The sequence below is a fragment of the Littorina saxatilis genome, linkage group LG4, assembly GCF_037325665.1.
Source record: "Littorina saxatilis isolate snail1 linkage group LG4, US_GU_Lsax_2.0, whole genome shotgun sequence".
In the NCBI taxonomy this organism is placed as follows: Eukaryota; Metazoa; Mollusca; class Gastropoda; order Littorinimorpha; family Littorinidae; genus Littorina; species Littorina saxatilis.
In genome coordinates, this window is record NC_090248.1 from 4,819,788 (window position 1) to 4,846,986 (window position 27,199).

The following is a 27,199-nucleotide window of genomic DNA, read 5'->3' on the forward strand; positions in this document are numbered from 1 at the left end:
GCACAAAGAACACGAATGAATCAAACCGCAGAAATGTCACTGAGATGCTTTAATCAAGCCATCCCTATCTGCCAGTATAAATTTAACTTCAACTCAACTCAACTCAAATTGTATTGGCTTCAATTTTCACATAGAAGAATTTGTCTTGCGAAAATTGAAGCCAATAAAATTTGAGTTGAGTTGAAGTTAAATTTATACTGGCAGATAGGGATGGCTTGATTACGTGAATAAGGCACAAAATCATTCGCAGTTTATATCTAGTATGAAACCCAATTTCCAGTCATTAAATCTGAGTTGACCCGATCAAACGAAAGTAAACTATTAAGACCCGTCAAAGAATTCAAACTGGACAATGCTGACGCTCTTGGTTTACCCCATCTCTCTGGACGTTGAAGGTCCTGATGTAGAAGTCGTCTCTGCACTGGACGTGAGTGGTGGTCACTGTCACAGGGCCGAAGGTGTCCACACCGCCCTCCTCCTCCGGCCAGTACAGCTCGCACTTGGGCTGACATTAAAATGAGACGACCGGTTAACAGAACAAATCACACACAGTATCACTCTGCTCATATGCTGGCTAACATTGGACAGCCGGTTGTTTTATCAGAACAAATCACACACTGTATCTCTCTGCTCATCTGTGATCTTACTTGGGACAGTCGGTTAACAAAACAAAACACACACTGTATCTCTCTGCTCAAATGCTGGTTAACGATTGACAACCGGTTAATTTAACAGAACAAATCACACACTGTATCACTCTGCTCATCTGTTGGCTAACATGGCACAGCCGGTTAACAGAACAAATCACGCATTGTGTCAATCTGCTCATATGCTTGCTAACATATTGGAGAACCGTTAATTTAACAGAACAAATCACCACAGTACCACACAGCTCAGCTGTGGGCTAACATAGGACAGGGCATCAAACGGAATCTGACGCACAAATGTGATTTATTAGACATTGTCTCACACACAATGTAATCTGACCAGTTCAAAACATTTCATTTGGTCTGAAAAGAACAAAACGGTACCAGACAAACAGATTTGAACAGACAAGTTTGACTCCTTTTTTCCAAGCAGGCACACACAGCCTCACATATTCGGCTGCACGAATGTAGTGGCTCAAAATCCAGTTTTTGTCTACGAGAAACATTATTTGTGGAGAGCGTTTGGTTCATATATCGACCCCTGACAAAGGGGACAACATGGGTACAGGGTTAGTGCCTTCTGTGGTCAATACCGTTTTCAACAATATACTGTATAATATACATCATGCAAATTAATACATTCATGATTAAAAAGGACATTTTGTATACAAAAAAAGGAAAACATGTAAACACAACAGAAACTGACAAAATAAATAAATTAAGATAAAACAAAACTTACTTTTCCTTTTTCCTGAATATTGGTGAGCATGACAACGTGTGTTATCTGCTCCTGCCAGATCATGCGCCAGAGGTCGCCCACAGTGTTGTCCCTTGGCCCTGTGACATGGGAGCAAGAACAACACAGTTTGTATTGCCTGTGATAACTAGTAGTATTGTGCTGTTAATGTAAAGTTATTTATATATGCGCTGTATGATGCTGTGCTGAAAACTAGTACTGTAATTGGATTAATCAACTTGTTATGTATTGTCCCGCTGAAAATGTATTATATAACAGAATTATGGGAACAACAACAACACACACACACACGCACACACACACACACACACACACACACACACACACACACACACACACACACACATATATGCACATACACGCAAACATTAAATTGTTGTTGAATTAAAAAGTAATTTAATGGAAATGTAACTTGTAATGTAAAAGAAAACAAAATTAAAATTTCATAAAAAAAAGAAAAAAAAGACCAATGAAGAAGGATATGCTCACCGCCCAAAAAGAAGAAGAAGAAAAAAAAGACGAAAGAGGCAAAAAAGATGGGTTGAAGCAGCCTTGCATGCAACTGAGGTCAAAAAAAGAAAAAAAAGAAAAAAAAAGAAAAAACAGTTTGTATTGCCTGTGCAAGAGTATGTTGCGAATCAGTAACATTAACAAAATGTGCCTCTTGGGTTAATGCCTAGGGTCAGGTGTGGGTGTGTGTGTGTGTGTGTGTATGTTTGAGTGTGTGTGTTTGTGTGTGTGTGAGTGTGAGTGTATGTGTTTATGTATGTGTGTGTGTGTGTGTGTGTGTGTGTGTGTGTGTGCGTGTGTGTGAACGTATATGAAAGTATGAACGAGTGTTTTTACCTTGAGCAGCGATGAACTGCTTGTCCAACTTGTAACCCTGCAGTGACAAATTGTGTGATTAACTGGTTAGACTGTCACAAGTAATACACACACAAAGATCATCAGCCACAACACACACACACACACACACACACACACACACACACACACACACACACACACACACACACTCAAAGCTACATTTAAAATTTAAAAAATAATACAAATATGCACACACACACACACACACAAAAAGTAAATAAGAAGAAAAAAAGAAAGAAAAAAAGTCTTCTTCTTCGAATTAACTTCAATGTCTTCACAACATTATCTTAACTAGCATTCATATAAAACGACATTGAGTTAACATCGAGTGTTAGAGTGATTAGCGATTGTTGAGGTATTAATTAAAACGATTGATACAAAGAAATGATTAAACATATAAGTAAAAGAAAGTAGCATGTCCCACCGAAACATAGCTCGCGTTAACAAAATCAGTGGCCGTTCCTACGGAGTATCCATCGCGCAGGACGACTAGGTTGCGGTCATCTGAAAGAATATGTTTGGAATGTAAGATTAGTCCATTTGCATTTCTCATTGACAACGTTTGGCTTTATTTCTTTCTAAAATTGTTAGGTATAAATGGTATTTTTGTAAGTATCGGTCATTGTTAGAAAGCAACATGTTGACTGTTCGAAAGACTCACTAAATACTAAGGATGTTCTCTGACGCATTTTTACATTTCAGCAGCAGTTTATAAAATGCTTACAGGGCAGGATGGCAGCGAATCGGTTCTTCTTGAAGTTCTTTTTCAGCAGGGCGACCTCCTGGGGTACACCTTCGGGCATGCTCTCGAGTGTCTGAAATAGACACAGACAGGCGTAGACACATCACGATACACATAAACACACACTCACACATGAAGAAAACACGCAGCCACAGACACACAGAGACATACACAGCATGATTCTGCGTGACGCATGCGTTATTTCTGCGTTTTTCATGCGGAAATGCGTACGGCCTCGTGACACCTTCGCTTCGCGCGCGTTACTTTTCGCCAACTTTTACGCAGATTGTCGCATTCGAAACGACTTCACCACGCATGGATTTGAAAAAAGTGATTGTTATTATTGTTTTTCCTAATTGTATACCGTGTGTTCATGCTTGTTCTTCATGAAATCATTTATTATATTTTATGTTTTAAAAAAATATTTACTTTTACATTTTAGTTACAAATAGTTATTTTTGGCTCACGTAAGTGTAGCCTATGCGATGCTAACTTTTGTCTGTCTGTGCGTATGTATGTGTGTGTATATGTGATAGAAACTTTAAAATTTGACTGAACACCGAAATACTAATTTTACCTGGTTATTATCCAAGCAACAGCTTCAAAGTATTGAAGCAATGATCAACATTTCGTCGGCACGTATGTAGTTAAAGTGTGTATCCAAAGAAAACGGGTGGTGGGGGTTTTTGGGGGGATAAAAACAGCTGACTGGTTTGTGTCGTGTGTGGTATGTAGACCAGGTCAGGGGTCAAGGTTAGGTCAGATCGCGTGAAGGATTGTGGTATAGATACAGTTATCACTGAGCTGCAGTTCGCCGATTCGGAGAAGACGATTTCACATTGTTCGGTTTCGTAGCTCAAGAAAAATAGATAAAGAAGATACCAAAGGAGATTTCCTACAGGTTAATCTGCACAGCGTGTTTCCGGTGTCTGCGAGAGGAAGCGCTGTCGAAATCTGCACAGCGTGTTTCCAGTGTCTGCGCGAGGAAGCGCTGTCGAAATCTGCACAGCGTGTTTCCAGTGTCTGCGCGAGGAAGCGCTGTCGAAAGCCGGCAGTGTCGTGTATCCTTGGCATTCGATGTCATTAATCCAACAAAATAAGGGCACTAAATTTGTGCCCCACAAACTGCAAATGTGCCTCACATTTTTTGGGGCTTATTTTTGTGGGGCACATTTAAACTGTATTTGTGGAGCGTAAAATAAGGGGCACAAATTAAGCTTCATAAAAAATAAGGACAAATATTTGTGGGGCATAAACAGTGTTTTTGCCCCCAAAAATGTTTAGGGCTCTTTTTTTTTCTCCATATTTTGGACGTTGAGAGTGGTTTGTCAGACCTATAGCGTTTCGGGTTTTAGTAATGTAGTGTTTGTCGTCTGCTACCGGGATCAGGGGAGGTAACACTGCTCGCCCCTGTCCCTGACACCGGCGCCACCTGGGAGATTTGGGTAGTGTTATACCGAAGACCCAAGAGACCAGACGTATTGCACCGAGCGGGCCATAACAAGAGACTTAGGTAAGTCGCTAACCCTTTATGTGACTCAATCGGATGTAGTCGTGGCGTTATGCTGTCCGGGCCTACGATAAGGCTGGGCCTTACAAGTCCCGGGCGGCGTTTACGTCTTTTATCTAGCAGCACTTTCCGAGCTGGGCTTGGGTGCTGAATTTCACGTGTGTTTTCATGTACGTCGGAGCGATAGAATGCATGCGTGAAATATCTCGTCTTGTCACATATATATATATGTTTACAGCTCGGCTTTCACTACAATGGTGTCAGAAGTTCGTTTTACGAACCTGCGCCGGCGTATGGCTGTGGCTAATTTTTTTCCAATTCTTTTTGTAGTTACAGAGGGTGAGCCTGCTCTTAATACAGGTAGGCTGATATCGGGCAGGGGTTAGCCTGGGACCGTGGCAGTGTCCTGGGTTTGACTGGCGTGCCTTTCTGTTTTTTGTGACGTGTTGGTCGCAACATGTCGGGGTGTTCTATCCACGGCTTTGTATTTCTCGTGAATGCATTGATAATGTGTTATGGGCACGTGAGGGAAGGGTCACTTTACAAAATGGCGACATGCCAGTGACCATCTTCCTGACATCACATGACCTCATGAATATTGAGTGGGGTTGTGTGGACCATGCTCCGATGCATTTTTGGGAGGTGCTTTGATTTTCTTGTGGATTTTTTCCCCGGTGGGGGAATGAAGAACATTTTTGTTTTATGTGGCATCTTGCGACCTGCATGTGTTGTCTGAAACATTATATTTCTCAGAAATGCGCTGATAATGTTGTTATAGGCACGTGAGGGAAGGGTCACTTTACAAAATTGCGCCATGCCAGTGACCATCTTCCTGACATCACATGACCTCATGGATGTTTACTGGGATTATGTGGACCATGCTCCAGTGCATTTTTGGGAGATACTCCGTGGTGTATTTCTCGTGATTGCATTGATAATGTTGTTATAGGCACGTGAGGGAAGGGTCACTTTACAAAATGGCGACATGCCAGTAACCATCTTCCTGACATCACATGACCTCATGAATATTAGCTAAGATTATGTGGACCATGCTCCAGTGCATTTTTGGGTGATACTCTGTTTTGTTATGTTTTTTTCCTCCTTTAGGGGGACAAGGAACATTGCTGTTTTATGTGACATGTTACAACATGCATGTCAACATGTGTTGTCTGAAACATTATGTTTCTCATTAATGCGCTGATAATGTTGTTATGGGCACGTGAGGGAAGGGTCACTTTACAATGGCGACATGCCAATGACCTTCTTCCTGACATCACATACTCTCCTGGGTAGGAATTGGGATAATGGGGTCCCATGAATATTAACTGGGATTATGTGGGCCATGCTCCGGTGCATTTTTGGAAGATATTCTGTTTTTCTTGTGGGGGGACAAAGAAAACTTCTGTTTTTTTTATTGTGTTTTCTTTCGGGTATTTTACCCAAATTGATACTGTTTTCATTTATTTTGTCTACTGAATCCTTTGTAGATTCATACCTTCTTTCATGTATTGGGTATGGACTCTGTTTTCCCTGGGACGTCCTATACATTTGTTTTTGTGGGTTCTGTCCCAGGGAGATGGGGGGAAAGTAGATTTACTAGTCTTTTTATTTCTATTCTTTCCAAAATATCCCGGGCTAAATGTGGTGACAGTGTTCATTTCATGACACTCAACCATACATTTTGTAATTACTCTATTGATACGCAACTTATTCGTGTAACAATGTGAATGAATGCAAATGAGCTAATATGCTGTCACACAGAAACCAAACACAACTCCGAATTTAGGTTCCCTCCACTGTATTGATCAGCTATGACAACATACACACAATCATGAACATAAATGTTAGGTACTCAAAAATCCAGTACTCACAGTTTTGGTAGGCAAAAAACACTCGAGATGACAATCTCGTACATAATTGCAATGACAAAATTCTCTGCCCTTTACTTACGTATAAAACTACACAACCAGTCCGTGTACTCACACGCACACGATATCTAGTTTAAAGGTATCTACTCACGGCTCGTGTGTAGTCAACAAAAATCACTTATAGTTTCTACTACGGCAGACTTAAAACACTGTCTGCTCTGTCTACTAAAATATTCCTTATCTCTTAAGTAAGTTAAGATATTGTAGACATATTTTGATTCTGGTCATACGCAGAATTACACAGCTTCTATTGCTGTTCACTAGGAAATGTATTTTACTACTAATTCCTGCTACTGGTGACCTCGGTCTACTCAGTTTCTACCGCCCTGTGACCACTATGGTCCAACTCTACGGACAACAATAACCGTGCACTAGCTTCTAGAAATCCCGTCGAATCTTAGCTATGCGAGTCTAAAGGCGTAATATTCCGGCGGCTCCTCAGATCCTTCATTCATCATCTGGCCGCTATTTTCCTTTATGACCGGTTACACGACGCACTGCACAACATAAATAGCGGACATCTTGTCTTAGATATCTGTCTGCTACGTTTAAAGTTACAGTGTTAGTCGATTCGACTTATGCGATAAACATTAACGATATTCAAATGCTTATTCCATTTACCTGTTAAGTGCTCTACTCGGGCTTCCTTTCTCCCGGTCGATTCCTGTGGCAACCCCTCCCTGTCGCTGGACAGTGGTTAAGTGTAACTATACTTTCGTTGCGATTTACAAAGTCAACTCTCTCGGTGAGTGAGGTGAATTTACAATCCGTGCGCCACACAATTTACTACGTCACTCTGTTATCTCTGGTTAGCGCTCTCAAAGCGTGGAGGCTATCACTATCAACTTTGCCTGTCAATGTTATTCGTGATTTCCTTCACAAACAAGCACATGCACATGTGAATGGAAGTCTCGAAAATGAGAATATTCAATACAAAGTGCGCCAAAAAAACATAGGTTTCAAAGCATAGTCTGGAGACACCCACCGTTCATGTGCCAACCACGCGCTGGGTGCAGCTGACCACGCCGTTCCGTGGGGGTGTTACTGATTTCTTGGAAAATTCACTTTCTGTTGTACTTGCACTTTCTCATTGGAGAGTAAGGTATTGAAGAACAATAACAATTAAGTAGAAGTGCAATGCCAAGGCAAATCCTCTCTCTCTCTCTCTCTCTCTCTCTCTCTCTCTCTCTCTCTCTCTCTCTCTCTCTCTCTCTCTCTCTCTCTCTCTCTCTCTCTCTCTCTTACAGAAAAAAACCAAGTCGTATAAGGCGAAATTACTACATTTAGTCAAGCTGTGGAACTCAAGAATGAAACTGAACGCACTGCATTTGTTCACAATGACCGTAGTCCGCCGCTCTTGCAAAAGGCAGTAAAATTAACGAGCCTGTTTAGCGCGGTAGTGGTTTGCTGCATAGCACGCTTTTCTGTACCTCTCTTCGTTTAAACTTTCTGAGCGTGTTTTTAATCCAAACATATCATATCTATATGTTTTTGGAATCAGGAACCGACAAGGAATAAGATGAAATTGTTTTATTAGCAAGCTCTTTGTGTTGGTTGCTTTAATGTTTAAGCTAAATTTAAGGTTTTATTTTTGTTGTTTAAGAATTAAGGTTTTTTTTTAATGTACTATGTTTTTGTTTTGTTCATAATGAGTTAGAGAACAGGTGTTCTTGGTTTTCTTTTGTCCAGGTCTTTGGAAAATGCGAAAAGTGACTAGCATTTACTCATGCATTATTTTTGTTATTCCAACTTACTTTAGTTCGGGTTTTTTTCTTTGAGAAGACGAAAGATGATTTCAGGATGTTCTGAATTTACTTTCAAGATTGGAATAAATGCAATGTCAACATTTTGTTTGTCAGTTTATTTGTTGGTGTTACATTATGACCATCTGAGATTTATAAGGTAGTATTTCTGAGCTCGATGCTTTGAATGTTGGGATTGCAAAAGTAATTTTGTGGAATAAGAAATGGTTCTTTCCCCCTTTCTGTGACACCTCTTTATTTTATTTTGTTGTTTAATAATATACATAGTCTTTTCCATGAAACCGACTTGGAACACGTTTGAATGATTGTCAGCACAGTATTCTCTAGGCTGTGTCTCTTGGCTTTGGGTATTTCTGTTACACTGTGAGAGATTGGTTGAATGACAAATAGTCACCGCGCAATAGCGGACCCGCGCAATAGCAGACCCGCGCAATAGCGGACCCACGCAATAGCGGCCCAGAACATTACAGGCAGTTTAGATTAACTAATTTCACTGGAGGTGACTGCCTAGCACTGTTTTTCATATCCGTGTCTGCTGAAATAGAAAGAAATTAAACAAAACGAATGATCATTAAGCTTATGTGACACGCTTTATGAGTGGGAGACACTAGATCTGTCTGTACTTACATTGTTACTGGGGACACGACTGCCAGATCGACACTGCGCTTTCGACAGCTGATCTTCCCTGCGCAGACACTGGAAACACGCTGTGCAGATCAAACTGTTGGAAATCTCCTTTGGCTTTGGTATCTTCTTTATCTATTTTTCTTGAGCTAAGAAATCGAACAATGTGAAATCGTCTTCCCCGAATCGGCGAATGCAGAGGTGAGAACTGGAAAGTGAGTCTATACCACAATCCTTCACGCGACCTGACCTGATCTTGACCCCTGACCTGGTCTACATACCACACACGACACAAACCAGTCACCGGCTTTTACCCGCCCAAACCCCCCCACCACCCGTTTTCTGTGGATACACACTTTAACTACACACATGCCGACGAAATGTTGATCATTGCTTCAATACTTTGAAAATGTTGCTTGGATAATAACCAGGTGAAATTAGTATTTCGGTGTTAAGTCAAATGTTAAAGTTTCTATCACACACGCACGCACGCACGCACGCACGCACGCACGCACGCACGCACGTACTGACAGACAAAAGTTAGCATCGCATAGGCTACACTTACGTGAGCCAAAAAACCATTCGGGTCAAAAATCCAAAGTGATGTTAAGTGTTTATCTGCTTCATATCAAACATTGTACCCGAGTACGCTAGTACTTGGGCTCAACAGGCTTTAATTGTGTGTCTGTGTGTGTATGTGTCTGTCTCGACTTAACAGCTTATTGCTGGGAAACTACTGGGCGCATTTCGTTCAAAAGTTGATACACTAACTTGATAATAGGTCCGATTGATCGTATTAAAACTTCATAATGTTACCTGGGACCTAAATGCGAAATAAACCACAAAAACGACTTGGCGGTGGGAGGAATTCACACGGAGCAACAGCCAGCCAGGCAGCCTGATAGAACAGCCAGCCAGCGGGTGGTTTGAGACACCAGGCTGTGCGGGTTAATGCGCAAGTTATTTTCCGCATCATCACACGCACACACAAACAGGCCGGCCCAATGTGACTCTCGGGGTTAGCAGTTTTAGATCAAAAGGGCTCGATGTTTCAAGCCATTACGATCTAAAGTCAAACGCCTGTGGCGCACAGGGGAGAAAGGGAAGCCATCCGGCTTCTTACCTCTTGGAACGTAAACTTTCATACTGGGGGAGCGAGCCAGTCTGAAGAGTACTCGGGTCCAGCGCGAGCGTTTTTTTATTGTTTAAGTACAGCAGGGGTTATGTTTTTGATATTTATTACACATGAGCAAAAGCTTTTTTTCACATTGGCCTTCTACGGGTACAATTCAATCTGCACTGCATGTGTTGGACTGCTTTTTATCAGTTTTGTTCTAGTTATCCTTTCTTCTGGTCATCTTGAAGCTTATTTTGATAATGTTGAAAACTGAAGCTTTGTTTTTTGTATTGGGTATTTTCCAGGTTGACCGAGTTGCTTGTTCATGCTTAAATATGTGCCTAAGGTTCACAGCCATGTCAGGGTCAAATGTCCTTCATTTTTATACAATTTTCTTTTTTCAATTTTTGGAAAGTTCGTTAGGGTTAATATTATTTTTGATCAAATGAACACTTGACCTTTGTTTTCATTGAAAATAAAATGTTGTGGACTGCAAATTATTTTGTTTGTTTAAGTAAGAGACTGCGCTCTTCGAATGCATTACAATTATTGTGTGATGTGCGTAAAGTGATCGTGTTGTCTGCGTGAGAGTGTGTAAAGCAATTTTGTGGCCTGCGTGAGATTTCGTAAAGTGGAGGTGTCGACTGCGTGAGATTGCGTAAAGTAGTTGTGAGAGTGCGTAAAGTAGTCGTGTCAACTTCGTGGGAGTGCGTAAAACAATCGTGACATCTGCGTGGAGAGTGCGTAAAGCAATTGTAACATCTGCGTGGAGAGTGCGTAAAGTAGTTGTGTCACCTGCGTGAGTGCGTAAAGCAATCGTGACGTCTGCGTGAGAGCGCATACTTAGTCTTGATGTTGCACAAGTGTGCGCTGGGGGCGCGTATGGTCTTCGTTATCTGAGGGAAAACGAATTCGTCACGCACTGATTTCGATTTGCAAAATCGCGCGCGTATCGAGTGCGTCTTTCGCAGTTGGAACGCATTATTTGGCGACTGCGAGACGCATTCGCTGCGCATAATGTTGCTGGGTGGACATAGACAGATAAATACACACACATACACAGGTAGACACACACACACACAAATACATTGTCGCCAAATTTACAGGGATAACATTCGTACAGCAAACTGTGTTTATAACTTTGCGCTAATCTAGTAGCACTTTAAACTGAATAAATCCATATCAGATCTCTCAGATCTCACGTTCTTTTGGTCGAAAATCTGATATAAACAAAAGTTCCGGAATCAGCAACGTCGCAAAACATGATCAACATGGTTACAAACATATTTTTGCAAGCTTTGCTAATCATTGCCAGCTAAGTTTATGTACACACTAGTTTATCACTTACAGCAAATTCCTCCTTCAGTTTTCCCGAGGCCAGGGCGTCCACCAGGTATTTCTGCACGGCGTCTAGCTTGGGTTGTGACGCCTTGAAGCTGGCGTACACGTCTTCGTCGTTATTGTAATACACGTTATCGCCCTCAGTCGCCTCGTCGTAGTCAGCCGGGTCTAAAACAAACCAGCACAAACTAAACGAGAACACAAAGCATACAAATAACTGAGATAAAACAATAACAAGAAGAGCAAACGCTCGATCGAGTCACTTTCGCAGTTCTGAATATTATATGAGGCATCAGATGGACAGGAAGAAATTGCTATTCACAACACAATGAGTCACGTTCACATAAAATTTGAGCCCGGTCACTTTTATAGTTTCCGAGAAAAGCCCAACGTTAAGTTGTGTGTTGCCGAACAGAAAAGGCTAGTTATCTCCCTTGTTTTTCTGATAACGTTCGTAAAAGGCTACAGATGTAAATACTTTGATGTAAAGAATAATCCTACAAAGTTTCAATCACATCCGATGAACTTTGTCAAAGATATAAAATGTCTAATTTTTCCTTTGACGCTGACCTGTGACCTTGAAAAAGGTCAAAGGTCAACGAAACCATCGTTAAAGTGTAGAGGTCATTGGAGGTCACGACTAAACAAAATATGAGCCCGATCGCTTTGATAGTTTCCGAGAAAAGATATAAAATGTCTAATTTTTCCTTTGACGCTGACCTGTGACCTTGAAAAAAGTCAAAGGTCAACGAAACCATCGTTAAAGTGTAGAGGTCATTGGAGGTCACGACTAAACAAAATATGAGCCCGATCGCTTTGATAGTTTCCGAGAAAAGTCCAACGTTAAGGTGGTGTCTACGGACGGCCGGCCGGCCGGCCGGCCGGACAGACTAACACTGACCGATTACATAGAGTCACTTTTTCTCAAGTGACTCAAAAACCAAACCACAAAGCAAACTGGTCGTACGAGACAAATAATTGTTACACCCCCCCCCTACACACACACACACACACACACACACACACACACACACACACACACACACACACACAATCATACCATTGACAGAGAGACCATACTGTTCATTCAGGGTAGAGAGTTCCAAAGCAGAAATAGAGTTGTGGAGAGTCTAGAGGAGGCTAAGTAAAGGCTTTACGAAACAGGTATGTTTTGAGTTGTGTTTTGAAGGAGGAAAGGCTACTGGAATCACTGACCTTGTGTTGGGGCAGAGGCTGGGGCTGCTTGCGGTGTTGGCATGGACTGCTGGTGTGCCGCAACATCTGCGGTGTTGTGACCTGAGTCTTCTTGGTTAACTACCCCACTTGGTTTCTTGGCCACCATCGGTTTTACGGCTGCGCTGGGTTTGCTGGGTTTGGGAGCCTCGGAATCTGTTGGACATTTGTTTGTTTGTCGTGAACATACCTCAGCCAATTCAATGTACAATGCTAACAACCATGTACTTTACTTATGTGTACTTATCGTGAATATAGAGAATACTACATTGCTTGCTGTGTCCTCCCAGATTTACACGAGATGTTTTTTTTAAATATTGAACTGCGAGCGAAAGCGAGCTGTTCACTATTTGAAAAAGCAACGAGTGTACATCTGGTACGACACAGCAAGCCATGTAGTATTCTGTTTATCATACATACTGTACTTTTACGTGTATTTTACTGAAAATTTTCTGCAGTCGAGGCAGCTAAATTGAAGACACTTGTTTTGGAACCTCGATCTTTTCCAAAGCCTCGTGCAATCTATTACGTCAAAGCAAAGAAACGTCACTCTGAAAGTGTGGCGTGACGTGTTAGTTCTAAAAATTCATCGAGGGTAATTAGCGAGCGCAATTTTTGTTTCTATAATGACGTTTGTCTCGGTGACTTTGGCATCATAAGCAGTGGAAAAACAGGTCCCTGCCAGACTTGCTTGACATGACCTCATTTACATGATATACACACGTGTGATTTGAACGATTATTATCTCACGGGTGTATCTCTCACGTATGTAGAATAAATCCCAATATGCAGTGTCTTGCACTGGTGTTGCAGTGAGCCATTGCAATGAAATGATGAAGAAACAATTGTGTGAACTTTGGGAAGTTCACAGCAACATGTCACGAGTTTTCATGATCTTTCTTCATTTTTTCCAGACTAGCATCCATTAAAAGAAAGGTTTCAGACATAAGGCAGAATCGTCAAATGTGCAAATTTGGCAGAAGAATTTGCACGCAAAAAGTTGTATGAGTACAGTTCACTACTATAATCTCAGTTTCTTACCAGGAATAAATACAACACAACAAATCATGTAGTTAACAGCAATCCACACACACAAACTAGACCAGGGAAAGATTACCTGCGACAGGATCAAAGGACAGTGTTGTCTCTCTGCTGCCGTTAGCAGTTTCCGACGAACTTTCTGTGTATGCTGACCTGGCCTTCGGTTTTTGTTTTCTTCGCCTGTAATCGCAGTATGTTTTGTGAATGATAAATAAAACGTTACATTAGATAATCAAAGAACGAGTCAAAGGGTTCATATTCAAACAGTGAAAATATGTAAATACAATCGACGCAAACACAGAAAGGAGACATAGAAGTAGAAGTAGAGAAAACTAAATCGTTACACACACCAATACAGTATCTACATATTACAAAATACAAGTATAGATACATTCCGCACGAAGGAGTGCTTTTTGCCCAAACATATCTGCAATACTATGAAATAAGTTTTAACAAAAAGGGCGTGCTGTTCTGATGGTAGGTAGCCTATTCGCTTTAAGGTGAAATAATGATTTGCCATCTTAGTTAAGCATATTTGTCCGCAAATACACACATTTCTGTTCTGGACAACCCTACATTTTGCAGAGTTGTTTTATCGGGTGTCAAACTACGTCACCAAAACTCATGTTGATATGATAATTACTTCATCTACGTATACCACATGACAATATGATTCAAAGTTGTACAAGTCGTTTGTGTTTGCTGTTAACACACCATGGACAATGCTATATATGTTACTAGTTTACTAATTAACATCAGGTACCTTATGATGATGATGGCGATCACCACGCAAAGAGCAATCAACACAACAACACCGCCAGCCGCGCCTCCAATCAGCGGTGTGTTCGAACGAGAGCTGGACACTTGCCCTGTAGATGCCATTGTCAGATCCATGGAATAATCGATCAAATGGTGAAACATGTGAATCAAAAAACGTTCAACCTCAGTTCGCTTTTTCCCTCCCGATTTGTTCTTTGCTACTGGTGACAAGTGGAGGTCAGCTCACACGGACACAAGTGTTAATACAGTCTAGAGGAGAAACTGGCCACAAAGCACCCAGTACACAAAAAAGAGATAGTTAACTCACCACAATCAAAGCAAATACCACGACCATTCAATAAATGTGATAATTAATATCAACATTTGCTGTGAACATGCTAGCACAAATGGCGACCAAAAACGGGTACGCAGATTATAGGAGCGTCTTTGCCGACTTACTTCACGTTCTGTGTTGTTGATAAGAATTGTGGTGTCTCTTTGCTTGTTTAAATAATTATTATCCAAAAAAACTGATGCATTTCTTGCCATTTTGCCATTTATTGTTTGTCATTGTGAAATGCGAGTGTTTTCCGTGGTGTGATCTGTTTAACGACTAGTGTCACACTTTGGGTACCTCACTGCGATCAGCGTAACGCTCCAAAGGAGATTCAAAGTAGAAAAGCAGATAACATACCCAAACAAATGCATTCAATATCAATAAAAACGAGCCACAATCCATGCAATTTACTTTCTGTGTACATTTTGCAAATCAAATTTGGTCATGGCGTTTGTTTGTTCGTTTATGGGCTAAAACTCCCACGGCTTTTACGTGTATGACCGTTTTTACCCCGCCATTTAGGCAGCCATACGCCACTTTCGGAGGAAGCATGCTGGGTATGTTCGTGTTTCTATAACCCACCGAACTCTGACATGGATTACAGGATCTTTTTCGTGCGCACTTGGTCTTGTGCTTGCGTGTACACACGGGGGTGTTCGGACACCGAGGAGAGTCTGCACACAAAGTTGACTCTGAGAAATAAATCTCTCGCCGAACGTGGGGACGAACTCACGCTGACAGCGGCCAACTGGATACAAATCCAGCGCGCTACCGACTGAGCTACATCCCCGCCGTTCATCATGGCGTCACATGATGCGTAGGTTACGCTCGACTTTCGATTCAAAGTAACTCTACTTGCCTTAAAAATCTTAATTTTGTAAGAACCATGTAAATCAGTGATTGTTTTTCTTTTGTAAATCAGATAATACAGTATTGCTGCTTTATGAAAAGATATATTTCAAGAACAAAACTGCAGATTAAAAATTCTGAACAGTTTTCCCCCTTTATGTTACCAGTAGAGAAAGGGAGAATGTACGTTCTGGCTCACCGATTCCGACAGACCCTAAATATTAACGCAAAATAGGCTTCTGGACTAAACTTTTACTAAAATGAAACATGCGACAAAATCAGAAAAATACTGCATAAATCCATACAAAAAAAATACAGTAAAGTAAGGTTGTTTTGAACCAATTCCGGGTCTGTCGGAATCGGTAACCCAGAACGTACATTTCCCCTTTCTCTTCATACAACGCTAAATTTCCATAGCAGACGATACGATGATGCGCGCGCACCTTGCCGGCGCAAATTCTAATACAATACCTTTCTTTATATATCTACCTAACTTCTATCTTTCAAAGTCTCTTTTATCTTTGATACGGTCCTAATTATATTTAGGTTTGTATAGAAGTCACTGAATAGGCTGGATGGCTGCATATTATTGTGTTATTTACGATAATGCTTCGAACTGACCAAAGCGTCACTCTGACCTTGACCGGTTTTCATGTATCGTCGAGAGAAATTGATTCTCACAAACTCATCTTTGTCTTTTCAATCATTATTTTGTCATTTTTGTATCACTATTACATATCCCGTACTTATGTTGCATATGATTTTAGTTTGTTTATAAGGATTTGGTTGTAATGAGTGATGCTTGGTTCCTCTGCAAAGATTGCTAATTTATGCAGACAGGTACTCGCGCAGGAATTTAGCCGATTCCATTTACTTTCGGACTTTACCGCTTCGTACTAAGTCAATGTATAATTTTCCCCCAAGTAACGCATATCATGATGTTTGTCTAGGGTTCTTCTTTTTATCTGTATGATTTATGAGTTTGTCCATTATTCCAGTTTAGAGAGTTTTGTAATTTTCCGCACTGAAGTTGGTTCAGTGCCTTCACTAGGACCATTGTTTTTGCATCCTACTAAATAAATATAAGTTTTTCTGAAATGTTATCTATTGCAATGGAAAGCTAAAGGTCGTAGCTTTAATTTGATGTATTGTTTGTTAGGATTGGTTATGTATTTGTTTAAATAACGTAGGGTAAAGCAAGTGTAAGAAACACAGATTCCGTGTTTCTGGCCGTATTCAGGCGATTTTTATTCTCGGCGGAAGGCGCTTTCGATGCAGTCCGCGCCGGGGCTATAAATACAGGCCGGACACCGGCAATAGCATGCATTCGCTCCTAGCAGCTGAACACGGCACTACACTTGCTTTGCTGTCTACGGGTTTCGCCTTCGGTCTCTACGTTTCCTTGCATTGTTTTCTTGAATAAAAAGTTGAAACAAGACGCTTGGACTTGGGCTTCGTGTATCTACTACCCTTCCACTCCTCCACTACAATCTAGCAACGGGGCTTGGTCACAGTGGTTGTGCTGTTCAGACTTGTTGGAAGCGGTGGCAGTTTTCTGTGAGAGAAGTGTTTGACTTTGTGTTTCTGTTGATTAATATCATGTCTCAAGACAGTATTTCTTCACAAGAATTAGCTCAGGAAATTAGTGAAGCGCAAGCAGCTAACCAAAAACTGTTAGATTCAGAAAGTATGGCTTTTGAGCAAGCTCAGGAAATTCCTCTTCCACCACCAACACCATCAGAATTTTGGACAGAAGAAGAGAAGAAAACTTTGTTAGAGAATCGGAAGTATTTTGAAGAAATGGTGCAAATTGTAGATAAAGCTGTAAAAGAAGGGCCGATAGAATTACCTAAAAAGCCGAAAAGAAAGATTGAGCAGTTGTTCAAAGAAAAAACAGGAGTAAAGAAAAGCAGAAATGATCTCACAACTCCACAGGCATTACACAATTATCTGATTTCTAATAAAGCTGATATAAAAACAACGATTTCCAGAGAAGCTTTTTCTGAGAAATTATTTGAAAACCCATCAAATGAAGACGAAATGGTAGAAAGATTAAACAAAGGAGTGAGAAATTTAGCTAGACAAGATGCACAGACTATGATGATTTACATTCAGTTTGGCAACTTTTTAATTCTGTGTAAAAACTGGCAGGAGAAGGAGAGGAAAGAAGGGAGAATAACAGAAACTTGGGCTGACTGGTTGAAAGCAAAAACAGGCTATTCCGATGTTCATGCACGGAAATTACGAGCCGTTGCAGGTGTTCTTTATGGATATCCTGGATTTTTTGCTGTTGGTCTCCCCTTTCGTTTTATTTACAGCAAGCTAAATAACATTAAGAGCATGCTGCAAGTGCCAGAATTTGCTTCCATCTGGAAACAAGCTCCTCATGTACCAGAAACAAGCCAGCTCCAACATTCTCAAGAATTCTAGGATTCTAAAAATAGTACCGTTCACGCGTGAACGGTAGGTCTTGCTGGTAAACCGGCGGCTTGGGTCACTCTGTTTCAACGCTTCGCTTCACTACGCTTCAATATTTAGGCTGCCTTTTCAGGCGGCCACCGAGTGCACTTTATGCAAATGACTTGTTTATTGAATCAAGCTTTGACAAGTGTACTTGGTGGCTGCTTTGAAACTCAACAAAGCCTACCAAACACTTCCCCAACGCAAGCAACGTCCTTTTCCCCGCTGCAGTCAAAACAAAGCTGTCATAGCGGGTTTTCCCGATTGACAAAAATTCTTATTACACACTCAGACTATTTGCGTTTGTTCTCCAGTGGCCAATTGCATAAGAATATTCTGGTGATGAATAAACGCGCTTTGTGTCATTAGCATCTAAAGATTTCTTGTTTACAATAGTTGTGTTGATCTGATGAAGCGCGGAACTGATCTTAGGGTTGTCATGGTGAAACACTCGCTTCTGAAACAGTGCTTCCTTGTAGTTATCATGCGATATGCTCGACTTTACAACCTGTTTGCTTACACCCTTTGCTTTTTTAACCACCCCTTTCTCACTTGCAACACTGTACATCTTTGCACGCAATCCAACATACTCCTTAATTATCTTCCCATTCATTTCATCTTTCATCTTTCCAATAACCTTCTTGTTAACATTTGAGTGCAATGGTGATTCTTTAGGGTAGTCGCAAGTGTCATAAAAAGAATCTTTTCCTTTTACTGCAGGACTTTCAGCTTCTAGATCTTTGTAAATGTCATCCGCTGGAATGTCAAGTAAGAATGAATCTGTGTCTGTGTAAAGTACTCTCGATTTGGGATATCTTGGTTTCAAATAATCATACAAAAACTCAAGCATCAACAGTTTTGACAACTCTAGCACAGTAAAGCCTATGAATACTGGTTTGTCAAGCTTGACTACAAGTTTTTTCATTAAGATACCATACAGCTGTTCATGAAAGTATTTAAAGTCTTGATACTGTGGTTTGGATGTCAGCTTGATGGCCTCATTTTCTCTTGTAACAAGTCTAACATCCTTTCTCTTGTGTGGGTTTTCCATTGTCTTACCAAAGCAACTGTTGTTCATCAGTTTAAAAAAGTCTTTCTCTGATGCATCAGCGGCTTTGGTTCTCAGTTCTGTGTTTTTCATAATGTAAGGTTTCATAAACTGTTCTTGATCAAATAAAATTATACGATGAACAGCCTTCAAAATTAATCCATGTCTAATGTAAAACTGTAACAGTCTGTAGTGACACACATACTTCTTTTTGTGAAACAGATTGGGCACCAGCTTTGGAGGTTCTCTTGGGTTTACTTTTAACCTCTCAGCCGCTAAAGGATAATCATTATGTAGATCATGAAGTGATAGTGGATAGTCTAAGTCAACTTCTAGTATCCATCCCTTTCGACTGTCTGGGCCTGCTTTTAATATTGTCAGCACAACACATTGTGAAAATGGTCCTGAATAGATCTTAAAGTTCCGAAGTGGAAGCGTCTGACACATTGCCCAACCATACAAATTGTTTGCATCTAGATACATGATGTAATTAGAAGGTTTCATAGGATCAAAGTCGTCCAAGTATTTGTTGTTGGCTTTGCAGTAATTGTGTGAAGCCATACTGATTCCTCCACGTAGTCCATTTTCAATCATCTGAAGTGTAGGAAGATCTGATAGCAAGTCAATCTTTACTCCTGTAAATCTAAGAAATGCATCCCAGCTCATGCCTGGTGCAGATATGTAATGTGAAGGATCTAGATTGTAGTGCTTCATACATGTTCTTCTGTAATTCTCAAATATATCTGCAAGTAAACAAACATCAGCCAACAAATATTGATCATGATAATCACCCATTGTATTACATCCTAATTTATTCCATGCAGTCTTAGCGTGTTCATAGTCTTCGTCACTTATACCTTTACCCTTCAGCCGTGAGAAGTAAGCATCCTTTGGTGGTAACTCATCTTCATCAAACCTCTCCCACGAATCCATGTATTCATATGGATAGACTCCCTTTCTAACTAAGTCACTGTCAAAGTACTTACATGTGATTGGGAAAGCAGTTAGTGATGAAGATAAAGACTCAAGTGTTCCCATCAGATGTTGAGCAGAATCGTAGAAGTATAAACTATTCAGAGTAAAGGCCATGTACTTTTCTGAAGACTGCGCAATGCATCTTGCTTTGTATTCATCAGTTACTGCCTGCATGATCAGATGTGAATCATAACCGCGCAAGTTATGGAAGAAGATTGGAAGCTTCCAAGTCTTAGGATCAAACTTTAATTGTAGATTACATTTGCTGTGTGCTGCTCCTCGGAACTGCCCACTTACATGATCATGATCTCTTACTATTGGATTGTCTGTGTTTGGTGTTAGACTTTGTTCGCATATCCAACACTGTGTGGTAGAGTTAAACTGTTCTTGGTCTTCAGGTTTCATAACAATGTCTGAAAGATTCAGTTGTTTGGAGCAGTCATTTCGCACTTGGTTCATTTGCTGTAAGAAGTTCTTTGCTGCATTAGGTCCTCTGTACAATTGCGGTTTAGAATGTTTACCATCTGAACTAACAACAATAAATGCATATGAACAGACTTGATGATTACTTAGAGTTACTGTTTTAGGTAGGTCTTTTGGTAAAGGTCCTTCATATGGCACAATGATAGATTCAAAGTCAGCATAAACAACATAAGGACTTTTCTGTAGTTTGCATACATTCTTAAAATACACTTTGCTGTCTGGCGGCGGTGTTGTTAACTTTACAACCGCATCATCAACGCTCTTACAATGTTGCTTGTGTATAAGTGCTGCATGAATTGATGGAATACGCAAGAGACATCGCCTACAAAAGTCTTGTTTACTATTGTGATTGCTTGTGCTCGCCATCAGTCTACTCATTGTACGAATCAAAGTGTAATGATATTTTACACCATCAGTCATTAGTAACATGTCAACATGGTTAGTATCACAATCACCAATCGTTGGTGAGTTCTTTGATATTCTGACTGGTTTCAGTTCATCTTCCTCATCCCACGTGTAAACATTTACGGTGATGGGTTTGTTTTGCTGTTCAAATTTGTCAATGCTTGTAATGCTGACAGGAAATTCAATACCAGTAAAGTTTAGTTTATTTCTGTATGCATGATAGTTCGACACTCTTTCTGCATTTTTCTTTACACTGTACAGTCTTGCCAGAACACACCACATAAAACATTTGTCATCATCATTCTTTATGTTCAGCACAGCACGTTTTTTGACAAGAGCAGGAGGTAAAGGTATGTAACTTCTACCTCTGATGGGGGCAAATTTACTTAGCTTCAATTCTATTTTTAGAATTTCACCTTCTGACCATCCGGATCCTTTCATCTTTGCATCCTCTGCAGCTTGCTCAAACCGTTTCATCATTTCATCTGCCCAGTTTCCATTCAATTCTGCCATAGAATTAAGTGCTAGTTGTCTGGTTGAAACATGAACTTCTAGCACCTCATCACTGACTGTTTTGTATTTTATTAAACTGACTATCTGCACTTTTACTGGAGGTTCAATCAACAAATTGTTTGGAATTTGTTCAATGGCGTCTTGCACACTGGACTGCACATTTTGAGGATCCGTTACTTGTAATTCAACGGTGTCAAATACTGTCGATAAAGATTCTAATACAGAGTCTTCCATCGCTGTGAGTTTGATTTTATAACTCAAAATAAAAATATAAATTAAAAAAATGAAGTTGCTTAGAATTCTTTCTCAGAGCTTCCATTTTTGTTAACACTATAAAATCTGAAATAAAAAATCATTTAACATTTGTACCACGTGGAACTAATTGTAATTCCTCTTTTACAAAGGCTCTTTGCGGTGCTGGTTCTCTCAAGTAATATATAGGTGGATTTGTCTCTACTACTCTCTTGATTTCATGAATGTCAATACTCCAGATTGGATCCGTTGCACGCTTCCTGCTGTCACCCTCAGCTTCACCGGGTGCATATAAATATCTGACTTTCTGATTGAAAGGTAGTAATGCCACTGGTGTTGTTGACTTTGGAGCAACAGGTATTGTTTTCTGTTTGATTGCATCAACTGGTCTTAACCCTGTAGCTTTAAATACCTCCAGATTCATTGCTCTAAGTACTGATGGTAATCTTTTGACCCATTCAGTGTTACGCAATTTACTTTCTGTGTCCAAAAATTCCTGATGGTACTGATATGAAAACAGTTTTTCTGCCAACTGTTTGTTAAAGCTCTCAACAATAGCCTGTGACCTGTGGTTTCCTGGAATACCTCTCTTCACTGTAACATGATGTTTTAACAGAAGCTGGTTGACAGCTCCTTTAAACTCCTTACCATCATCGCACTGAATCATTCTGGGATACTTTAGTGGTCCACGTCTGTAAATTTCTTGCAGGGCAACAGCTGTAGCTATAGCACTTTTCTCTGTCAACGGTTCAGCATCTTTGTATCTTGTTGCAACATCAACTACAGTCAGTGCATACTTATATTTCTTCCTTCTGACTGTGTCATGCGGTAAATACAGCAGGTCTATTTGATGAGTGTCATTCGGTTTAATGTTAACAAAGTGTGGTCGTGTAATTTTTCTTGGTGCAGGTAAATAGATCTGCCAAACTGCCTGCTTTGACAACCATTTCTTTGCTATATCTTGAGAAACACCTGCTGCGTCACTGAGCTTGTCAATAGCAGTTCTTCCTTTCCAGTATCCTTTTGGGGAATAATATATTTTAGATAACAAAGCATCACTCATGGTTTTTTAAATGACAGAATATTAAGATTTGACAGCACGCGCAATAAAGTAAACAACAGCCATACCAATAACAATGAAAACAATTTCGCCCACCTTCTGCTCTTCTGAAGGCTGATAAAAGTCACCCAGTTTTGGAGGAGCACTTGTCTTCATTTTCTTTCCAGTTACAAGATAGTATTCTTGAATGGCTGCATCAACATTGGCAAAGGTTTTGTTTGCATGTCCTTGCTGCCTGAGTTTATCATTCATAAAGTCTAACTGCGCAATTCGTTTCTTCTCGTATTCATCCTGTGCTTTCGCCAGTTGTTCCATGGCTTTGTTGTGCCTTTCCCTCTCTTCACCATTTTGCAGTTTAGAAAACAAATAGTTGCTGCCAGAAAATGCAAGCGCATTTACAATCGCACCTCCCACCATCATAACCAAGCTAGCCATTTTATTGTCTTACATGTTTATATTTTCTGGAATAATTCCTTGCTTCACCAGGAAGTCTTTTGTTGCAAAGGAAGCTGTCACAACACCAATTAGTTTAGCACCGTCTTCGAAGTCTAACTTTCCCAAGTCGGCTGGTTTCATTCTGAGGAGACTTTTACCCAGCATTGTGTAACCTACACTCAAGCCTCCAATCACTGCAGCGTGATAAACTAGATTAACTATTGTCTTTTCAGAACTCATTTTTATGTTATCAAAATTAAAATATTAAAATTATTCCATATGAAATGAATCCACTGCAGGTACTACTGTGGGCTTTTTTATTGTTTGTACTGCTTTGTTTGTTGGTTTTGGTGTTTCTGATTTTGGTGTTTCTGATTTTGGTCTTTCTGACACTTTATATTTGCCTTGCCAAAGTTTGTAAAGCAAGTATCCACCTCCTCCAACAACAGCTGCTACAGCTACTTTTCTGTATGATAGAAATGAAGATTTTAATTCTTGATCAGTTTGTGTGACCTTAGTCACTTCAGGAATGTTTGGTGTCTGCTCAACCTCAGACATAATGTTCTGCTTTGCCTTTTGATTTAACTTTTTTTGTCTGTTCCATTCGGCTAGTTTTTTTCCTGCTTCTACTCTACCAGGTTTCTTTGTCACTGTGTTCACTTCTGGTATTTTCGTCTGCTCCACTGTCTGCTTCAACTGATCTGTCATCTTTTTTATTCTGAAAATTAATGTGTTTGAAAGTAATTAATCCAGCAACAAATGGTACTAATAAAGCACCAAATCGATAATACAGGCCACAGGCAAGAGATTCGAGGGACTTGGAAACAACAGGGTCATGAGTTAGATCATGTGTTAAGTCTTCCTCCGAGTCGAGAGGTGTAAAATGTCCAAAAATCTTTGTGTACAAACCTATAACAGTCTGTCCAATACTTCTAACCATCTTAGAACCAAGCACTGATTCATACCGTCCATGATACTTTTCTATATCTTCTGAGGAAAGATGTTGTACTTCTTCCACAGTTAACTGCTGCCCAAGGTAGTGTTTTGTTTTTCCACAAACAGCAAGTGAATACAATCTTTCTTTTTTATCAGGTATAGTCCTACTGTCACAGATTTCAATATCTGTAGCAGTCTGCATCAGCAATTCATCACAGTTCATTTTATTTTGATGCAGAATAAAATTAAAATCTAGTAATTAAACTTGAGTAAGAACTTAGGTAGGAACTTAACAAGAACTTAGGTAGGAACTTGAGTAAGAACTTAGGTAGGAACTTAACAAGAACTTGAGTAAGAACTTGACAAGAACTTAGTAAGAACTTGACAAGAACTTGACAAGAACTTGAGTAAGAACTTGGTAAGAACTTGAGTAAGAACTTGGTAAGAACTTAGTAAAAACTTGAGTAAGAACTTAGCAAGGATTTCTACAAACATACATACTGAACTGGTTGATCAGTTTTTAAAACCAGTTTCGAGTGCTTAGAAGATTTCAGATTATTCTTTATTCTTTCTCTCTCCTGTTTGTTTTCAATGACATCATTTTCTCGAAGGCACTCTTCAAAACTGTCACGGTCCTTTGAATAGAACAATGTTATTGTTTTGAGTTGCTCTCTAAAGTCTTTCAGAACTGCATTGTATTTTTGTGTTAATATCCAAACTGATATTAATGCATGTCGTCCACTGAATGCAAGCTTTGCTAGTGCACTTTTCTTTCTAACAATGTCACGTTCTGCTGCACAGTCATCAATAATAAACAGTGTTGGTGTGTTCTGAAAAAGATCGAAATAATGCTCCAAGCAAACATTTAGACGATCAGAAGGATTTACAATAAATATATTTTGATCAGACCATATGAATTTTCTCTCCTTGTATGTTCTGTTATGCTTTATGGTTGGACAGAATATGACTATGTGTTCAAAGTGATTTATGTAAACAGTCTGTAATAAATCCAAAACATATCTTGTTTTGCCGCAACCTGTTGCCCCACAAATCAAAGAACAGTGTGGATCTTTTGGAAGAAAATCTAGATACTTCATTTTAACACGTTCAATAAACAATATCCTGTAATCTGCTTTCAGAGATGTTTAACTGCGCATCTGACACAACAAACACGTAGATCTTAACTGATTTACTACTACTCCCTACTTCCTTTTCAATTTGTATTGTGATTCCTTCTGATCCGTTTTCAATTCGCCTTCCACTTCCATGCAGTTTGTTGTCGTCAGTTGTTCTGAGATCCAGCCATAACGCATATTTATTTGTCAAGAAATCTTCTACGCCAACACCGTGTAAATGTAGATCTTTAGCCACAAGATCAGATGTTGGGTCTTTCAATCTTCCTCCAGTAAAGTACTTTCTTGCTTCATCATAGTGTTGGTATGGCAGCATGCCAGATGCAAATATTTGGTTTGGCTGCCCTTCAATTGTGCAATATACTCTATTGATTAGTGGATTGTAAAACTTTTCTATTTGCCTTTCATATGAATCTTTTGGTTCCTCAAACAACATAAGTATTCCCTTCATTGACCTAGCTGGTGTATTCAAGTTAATGTTCCAGATTGGATCAGCCTGGCTTTTTGAAAGTGTACTGTGATTCAACACTCTTTCATAATAGATAGGCAGCTTAGAACTGTACTGATTTTCTATAAGTCTAGCCAGTTCGGGATGGTTTACAACATCAAACTCTAAAGAAATTCCAGACACCTTATACTTTGCTTCCGGGTCTTGTGAAAGCATAACACGATCATAACTATTGAAAGTCAGGTCGTATGACAGCCTGTCACGCAATGCTCCTTGATAGAAGGGAGGATGTGAATTTATGAGTTCAAAGTCAAGTGGAATACAAAATTTGTTTCCAAAAGCAACATTGACAGCGTTATCTTTTTTGTTATTGTCAGCTTTATCTCCTGCTCCTATTCTAACTTTTATCCCATTGTCTGACTGAATCCCTTGAAACACTCTGTTTTTCTTTTCATTGTCAGTCAACCAATTATCTGCGTAAACTAAAAATACATCTGCATTATTCAATGACATCACTTCCCGCCCTTCCAGTTTGACAGTAATCTTCCTCACAATTGCTCTTCCTACATTATAAGCCAAAGTCCTATTTTCATCTGAGCCAGATTCTAATTCTAATTTGAATGATAGTCTTACAGTGCCTGGTACAATAACATCGTTCTTACCTAGATTAGGAAACCTAACAGTAAGTATTTCATTCTGATCAATAGTAGAAGGATTATTTGTAACTATAACTGTTTGCCTTATTCCTTTTACCCCGAGAGGTTCTTTCAGCCTTCTGTAAGGATCAAGAACAGAACCGAACGATTGTGCCATCTTTTTTTATTTTCAAAATAAAAAATAAGTTACAAATGGCAGAAGGTGGATTTGAAGATTTATTTGAGCCAGCGGACGACATGAGCGAAGCAATCCCTTTGGTTCCCTACCATCATTCACTGCATTATGAGGTGGCACGACATGAACTTCTGGAAGGTAAAGTTAGAGATTTCTACAAAAGTTTAGGAGAAGAACCTGATGTTTTAGATCCAAACCAGTTCAAAATGGAAGCAAATCATTTATATACAACTAGCGATAAAGGAGAAAAAGTCCAACTTACATATAAATCTAATCCTGCTAAGTTTCTATCAAAAGTTTCACTAAAACAAAAACTTACTGCTAATCGACTTAGGCAATTAGATATTGTGCCTAGCACACGGTCATCACCTTCCCATGTTGTTTCCTTACTTCAACAAGCAGAACTAGGACTACCAACTGCTACTCAAATAGAATCTGTTCCATTGCAAGATCTTAATAAACTTGCAGATGAGGCTGATCAACTTATACAAGAGATAGAGACTTCTTTTTCTGAGGAAACTTCACTGAAGACTCCACATGAACTATTACCTATGAGAGAAATAGAAGCCCTTAATCAATCACTACAAACCATCAGAGGTGAAATAGCAAATAATCTGTCAAAACTAGGTCAGCTGGATGAAGATATAAACAAAGAGAAACAAAAACTTGCTGATGCTGATGATTTGAACCTAGAACAAGAAGTAA

At 39.8% G+C, this 27,199-nt stretch overlaps 1 protein-coding gene across 1 annotated transcript in view; it reads right to left on the reverse strand.

Annotated features, from left to right (window-relative positions):
* The window catches only part of LOC138963810 (receptor-type tyrosine-protein phosphatase epsilon-like), a 67,296-nt gene that overhangs the window by 9,770 nt on the left and 30,327 nt on the right, over positions 1 to 27,199 (reverse strand). The window contains exons 7-15 of the mRNA XM_070335662.1: positions 14,334 to 14,439; positions 13,647 to 13,750; positions 12,512 to 12,685; positions 11,304 to 11,464; positions 2,996 to 3,086; positions 2,696 to 2,775; positions 2,251 to 2,287; positions 1,387 to 1,484; positions 374 to 505 (exon numbers count right to left, since the gene is read on the reverse strand). Of these exons, the coding sequence (XP_070191763.1) occupies positions 374 to 505; positions 1,387 to 1,484; positions 2,251 to 2,287; positions 2,696 to 2,775; positions 2,996 to 3,086; positions 11,304 to 11,464; positions 12,512 to 12,685; positions 13,647 to 13,750; positions 14,334 to 14,439 (983 nt within the window). The remainder of the gene's footprint in view (positions 1 to 373; positions 506 to 1,386; positions 1,485 to 2,250; positions 2,288 to 2,695; positions 2,776 to 2,995; positions 3,087 to 11,303; positions 11,465 to 12,511; positions 12,686 to 13,646; positions 13,751 to 14,333; positions 14,440 to 27,199) is intronic.